This window comes from Pygoscelis adeliae, unplaced genomic scaffold (genome assembly GCF_000699105.1).
Source record: "Pygoscelis adeliae isolate BGI_AS28 unplaced genomic scaffold, ASM69910v1 Scaffold384, whole genome shotgun sequence".
Taxonomy (NCBI): Eukaryota; Metazoa; Chordata; class Aves; order Sphenisciformes; family Spheniscidae; genus Pygoscelis; species Pygoscelis adeliae.
The window spans coordinates 354,753-361,434 of NW_008824548.1; the positions used below are offsets into that span (position 1 = coordinate 354,753).

The window sequence follows — 6,682 nt, forward strand, 5'->3', positions numbered from 1 at the left end:
CCCTACACCATGCTGCTTCTTGTTTTTCGTGAGTGTAAATGGATAGTCCATTAATGTACTTCTAATTGTTTTACAGCTTTTAAAATATTTTAGTATATAGTAAAAAACAGTCCAGGTCCTCTGCATTCAAAGCAAAAGGAGCAGTACCTTGCTGTTATCACTTCTAGCACCATTGAAACTCTTCAGTTTGAACTGTTTTTTTCTGGTTTTGGTGCTGAGTTCATTAGTGCTGTTTATGTATAAAGGTGATTTAAAAAAAAAAATTTGGAGCAAGAAAGGGCTAGCACTGAGATTCAAACCTTGATTTTGCTTTGGGTTACATGTATTAATGTTCGGTATTCTTAACATCTTGTTGATGCTCCTTGTTCCACTGTTTTTTCCATTAATATGTTCTGGATAATACTAAATATATTTCACAGTAGATGTGAAGTATTTGTAAGAGTACATCAGTCTTGAAGTACTTATGTGGAAAATTCTGTTCTAATGGATTTCTTCCTTTCTTCTGGACTGCTTTTTTAACATAGAGAATTTGGCACAATTTGTTGTCTTCCATATATGGTGGGAAGGGATACATCAAGCCTGTCACTGGTGTTTTAGCAGTACCTAGGAGAGGGGCTGACTTACGTCCAATTGTAAGGAATTATCCCAATCGTGAAGTTGAAATTCTGGCCTTCAGAGGTGGCCATTCAAAATGTTTTCGGTCCTTGGCATGCCTCTTCGTACTGTCAAGAAAGGGGGATGCTACTACCAGTACCAGTAGTTATGTCAAGCGTGTACTTCTTGTGGATGAAACTAGGATCAGGACCAAGACCTGATTTTTAGCATTTACATTCCATTGAATGTAAATGGATTTGTTTCTGTTGTTGTTACTTCTGTTGCAGATTAGACGTAGACATAATTTTCCCACTTGGAGTTTGGAAGTTGCACTCCATTGAAAAGGACTGACCCGTGCAGAGGGAGTAGGACTTGGTACAGTGGGGAACATGAAGATAGGAGCCTATGTACTCTAACAGAGTCTCATCTTCTCCACCATCTAGAAGTTCCATTGAAAGGAAACCTTGAAGGTTGCAGGACAAGTCCAAGATGTGCAGTTCAGTTGCTCCCAGGCTGTGGTTCTTAACAGACCGTCGCATCAGAGAAGATTACCCTCAGCAGGAGATCCTGAGAGCACTGAAGGCCAAGTGCTGTGAAGAGGAGCTAGATTTCCGGGCCTTGGTGATGGATGAAGTGGTGCTGACCATCGAGGATGGAAATCTTGGTGAGAATGAGCTAAGGCTGGGAATGTGCTGAAAGGGTACTTGGAAAAAGATTGTAAAATGGAGCATCTGTACTCTTTAATAATGAATTCTATGTGTGCCAGACTACCATACATCATCTAAATCATGTAGATGTACATGATATCATGTTCTTCAGCATTTATTGTGATAATCAAATATAATTGTTAACTTTCTAATTCGCATTAGAACTACTTTTGCCTTCCCTCTGTAGAATAGAGAGGAGGGTTGCTTTAGTTTGTTGATTCCAGGATAAGTACTATAGGACCTCTGAATTAAGAAGAAATTATGGAGTTTCATTTTTGCATAGGTACTTGAAGTTTATGGGTCACATTTAAGAGTTTCAGGGGGACTTTTTTCTTCCGTCTGTGTTCTGACTCCAAGATAGCAAACACATTTGAAATAAACTAAAAGGAATTTTCAATGGACAGTACAAATCGTCATGGAGCTAGAGGTAATAGCGTGACATAACTAAAGCATTCTGCTGTATGGATGTGTAGTTACATATATGCCAAAAAAGAACAGGGCTGAAAAACAAAGTATGTGCATCAGAATAATTTGAACTATTACTACAACTTACAGTGTTTTAAACTAAATTGTAAGTTTTCCATTCTGTTTTCATATTAGCTTTTTTTATTTCTCTGGCGTTTAAAAAGGAAAAGCAGGATGTTAAGGTGTGTTAGAAATGGTAAAATGATTCTGTAGATAGTAAGCTTATGTTATAGGAAGAATATTAATACCACTGATGTCAAGCTGTGTAACACTTACTATTGTCATTCTTTTTTTTCAACTTTTTAATGTGGATTTCCTAAAAGAAGGAGACTGCAGTTTTGTTTTGTACCTTTACCTCTTCCATTTCTCTTCCCCATATATCAGTAAAAAAAAAAGTCACTGGAGATCCAGGGAAGAATTACATTTCTGAAAGTTGCATTAGAATAATTCTGTATGGGAAGAAAATACAAAAGTACCCTCAGCCCTGAAGAAGAGGCTGCCATGTGATCTAATACCTTGTTCCTTATTGGGGAATCTAGGAGGGAAATCTTAAAACTGACTCTGGGGAAGTACTTTGGTCAGAATTTGTACCGTATTGTAGCGTGAATCAATCAAGCATAATGATGGGAATCACAATCAATCACAAATGCATGGGAAAACAGGATTTTTGATTCTGGTATTACTAAACTTTTATTTACATATTTTGTCTTTTATTCTGAGGTGTCTCTGATTTTTATCAGAGACTTGAAATTCTGTAGGATGTCTTCAAATCAAGGCAACTTCTTGTCAGAAAGTCTGAACATCTTATTGCTCTGACCGTGCTGTCCTTTGGACAGCATGTTCTGCGAAGGCAGCCATCCTGGACTGTAGCTGCAGCCTCCAAGATGCATAATTGGTCCTTCAGCATTTCAGTATTTTTTTTATTTCTTGGTGATGTTTTCTTCTTTCCTGTCTCCTGCCTGTTTTGGGGGAATTAAATAGGGCAAGCATGAATTGTGGGCCTTTCTACTCTCTTCCATTTAATGTCTCCTAATGCTGCATCTATTGCAAGAAGAAAAGATAAAGTATGCAAGTTGGAAAACTAATACTGAGGAATGTGTAGTACAAGAATGAGAAAAATTAAGGAAATGACTAGAAAGAGAATGCAAAAAAAGGAAATTATTTTCATATAAAGTGTTCATTCAAAACTATGTAAAAAACTGACCTTGTGAAAAGGAGTGAGGTAAAAATGCTGAAAGATTGCAGGTAGAAATTTCCTTATAAATAACCTGGACTGGCTAATTGTGACTTTTTTTTTTCTTTTTTTGGGGGTGGGGAGGGTGTGGGAGTTGTCTTATATCAAACAATTCTTTCTCTTGGAGAGGGATGAAAAATCTTCCCTCTTAATTTTCCAGTTTTTTTTTTTCCTAGTGCTTGCCCACATGTTTTGATACAGATTTCTGGTGGAGGACACAAGCAAAAGTTTTGTGTTCCGTTTTCCTTGTTAAAGTCCTCAGCTGGCCTAGGAAAAGGTGTCCTGGAACAAAATCCAGGAGGTAATGCATTCTGTACACTTTCTGTTATCTACTGTTGTGTGAGGGGTTCCAGGTTGAGTAAAATTTTGTACAACATAGAGGAGTTGGTGAAGAGAATGTCTCTTCAGTGGATAATAACCTGCTTTTGCTTCCAGTTCTACCATTATTTGTGTTGAAAGCTTAGCAATACAGGGCTCAAACTCTGACGGTAATACATGGTATTGGAGGAAGTAATAGTTAGGTTTTCACATACTCACACTTGTGATTAGAGGGGTTTTTTTGTCCTTTAAAACCTAGGCAATTTCTTAAGTAAATTGTTAAAAGAATCGAAGTCAAGTTGGAAATTACAGGATGCTATTTAAAACTTTAAAAATATGGTATTTCTGTAGATGATATAATCAGTAATACTTCTTCGTGGACTTGCTGACTGTTAGGAACATGGCTGAAGACTTCAGAGACCAAAAATTTAGCATAGGACATTAAAAAGCTTGAAATGATTACCTCACAAAGGTAGAGTGGAAAAGACACTTCTAAACTTGGGAAAATTGAGCAGAACTGGGGTACGTACCAAAATTGAAAATTGGCCCTTCCACCAATTACATGGTGTATACCTTGACAGTAGAGCACATTGATGTAAATATCATTGAAGCCTGGAGCCAAAGACAGATGTGGAAAACTTCTGCGATGCTGAGACTCTTACAAAATCTGTGTACGTCAGAGAATGGTAAGACTTGCCATGTACCTGATGTGGCCAGAGGGAGAGGTAGGGTTGTTTCAGTCAGTGGACACAGCAGTAGCGACTCCTCAGGGCATTGCTCTGCTCTACTGCAGGGCTGGATGGGAGGCGGGGCTGGATTCCCAGGCAAGCCAACAGTGTAGCCCCGGCAGTCCCTGCTGGTTCCTTCTGCAGCTGAAAGTTGGGATGACCCAGCATCCCAAGCACCCCCTGTGGGGGCCCCAGTGTTACTGGCCACGTGATGAACCTGCATGCGGCTCAAGATCCTCAACACAGCATGAGTCCAAAAATGGTTGTAAATGCAAGTTAAGAGATGTAGAATTAAACTTTTTTCTTTACGTTTAGAAGGGAACTCTTAAACTGATTTATGCTTAAACTGTTTTGGAAATAGTTTAAATTCAACAAATAGTTTTTGAAAATAGCTATGGTTTACGCCTATTTAAGTACATGCCTGCCTACCTGAGCCATGCATTCCTGTTTCCTTTGCACACTGGCAGTAGTACTCTGTAGATCTCCAAGGCAAAACCTGAGTTAAAATAAGTGGAAAAGTCCAGCTGCATAAAACAACGAATATTTTTCTGCTTCTTTGGTGGGCTGAACCTGCTGAAATGGTTACTGAATCAGACGTGCACAATGTTGGTGCACAGGAATGGACAGGAGTGCATGTATGGAAAAAAAGTGGAGGGTGATATTGCAGCTGTACTGATTTAAACTGGCTCAAACTATGGTGTGGCTGTAGCCTAAGTTTCTTAGGAAGAGCTAAATCCTTGAAGCTAAACCAGTCTAATGATCTACTGTGGAATGGAGCAGCCGTGTTCCTCTTGTCCCTTTCCAGCCTTGCTGTTGCTGCTTGCCTTGTATAAGGACTTCATGTCTCTCTTGGCTCGCTTTTATGTTGTAGCTAAGCTAATCTAATTCAAAAAAAGGTTGACCAAATTCTCTGCTCGTTTGCAGGATCTGGCATTTGTGTGTTGAGTTGGCTAATCCAATGGAACACTAACTCTGCCCAAATAATTAACAGTTTTCTGTTGGAATAGCTTGCTGCATCAACCCATTTTGTGGTCACACAATTGCTAATTCTAGTACATGAGGGTGGGGGAGAATGGGGTGGCTCTTTTAGGGAATGGCTTTATGTTGATTTAGTTGTAGCTTCAAAGCATATTTTAAAACAGAGGAATTTTCTTACGGCTGGGATGCTTGATAGTGTCAGCTTTAGGGTTTTTTTGTGGGTATGTTTCTTTGAAGCATCTGGTATTTACTGCTGTAAGAAAAGTACTGGATTATGAAATCAAATGGCTAGTTGCCTAATCTAGTTTGGCAATTCCTATATTCATTTGAAATATATAGCAGGTAATTTAACAAAACTCTGCATGATATTTTCAGACACACATCTAAAGTCTTAACAGTGAGTCCTGTTAAAAATGTGTAATTTTAAACCATTTGTATAAGTTTGCTAGCGCAGTGATATAACAGGCTTGGGGAATTTGAAACTAGACAAATTAAAGCTTGTGAGCAGGGGTGTGCGGGCTAGGATGCGGGTGGAGGAAGCCTGTAGGGAATAAGCATGCTATGAGACTTAGTGGACAAGAGGCAAAAGATAATTCATTATTTGTTTCCTCTTTCTGAATAGAGCACTCTTTTTCTCACCCTTCTACACACCTTACCTGCAGGGAAACACAGTTCAAGAACTGTTTGTTGGTGCTAGGGAAATTTGGATCTTTCCTTCGTTAAAATTACATACAAGAATATCTTCATTAAAATTCTTTGCTACCAGAATAGCAGAAGTTGGAGATCACTGAGCCAGCAACTCACCAATTCCTTTATTGTAGGTTTTTGGAATCTCCATATTTTCTGATACTGTCCTGTGAAGGAAAACAGTTTTAAGGAAAGTTGCTTTCATGAACTTTCAACTACTAGAGATGCTGGAGTGAGTGGAATTGGAGTGTCCTAAAGTATAAAACAAAGTGTGAACTTTTCCTAAGACTTTCTTGGCTTTTCTTTTGGGAATGTAAAAGCAAGTGATCAGCCTACGTGAGGAATAAAAAGGACATAATAGTCATCTGTTCTTAAACAGTAATACTTTGTGCATGGTCAGCTGGCTTTTCTTAAGTCAGATGGATGACATTTGGGAACTGATTTCTTCATTTTTTTCTGCAGAGGAAGTGTTTAGAAGATAGATTCTTTTAACTTGGTAAAGGTTGCTGGTGTGCTGGTTTAAGCATCTGGGTTTCCTGTGTGGGCCTGAAATTTGCAATATTAGTCACTATTTCGTTTAAGTCTTTAATCTTGCAAAATCTGATTTTGTTTCATATGATCTGTCCTTCATGTCTAATTTAGTCTGAACTAGTAACAAATAGTTGTGATCTTTGATTTATTTATCTTTTTTTTCCTCACACTGAGTTAGATAGTATTGGAAATAAACGTGGAGAAATCAGGATAGTTGAAAGATTTCTGTAAAGTATAGAAAGCTGGGGAAAAAAGGGTAAAGTTGGATAACAAGTTCCTGTGTTTTCAGTGTAACGGTAAGAAAACCACTCTGTCAGCTAGATCCATGATAAGAGGGGGCTTTTACATCTACGAAACGGTTGCTATATCAAAAGTCTTAATATTTTTGAATCCTCTTTAAGTCACTTAAAGACTGTCTTCTATCACACAATAGGGATCAT

At 38.4% G+C, this 6,682-nt stretch overlaps 1 protein-coding gene across 1 annotated transcript in view; it reads left to right on the forward strand.

The window, feature by feature from the left end:
• Positions 1–1,083: 1,083 nt before the first annotated feature.
• The window catches only part of RIMKLB (ribosomal modification protein rimK-like family member B), a 38,134-nt gene continuing 32,535 nt past the window's right edge, over positions 1,084–6,682 (forward strand). The window contains exon 1 of the mRNA XM_009321874.1: positions 1,084–1,258. Coding sequence (XP_009320149.1) covers positions 1,084–1,258 — 175 coding nt within the window. The remainder of the gene's footprint in view (positions 1,259–6,682) is intronic.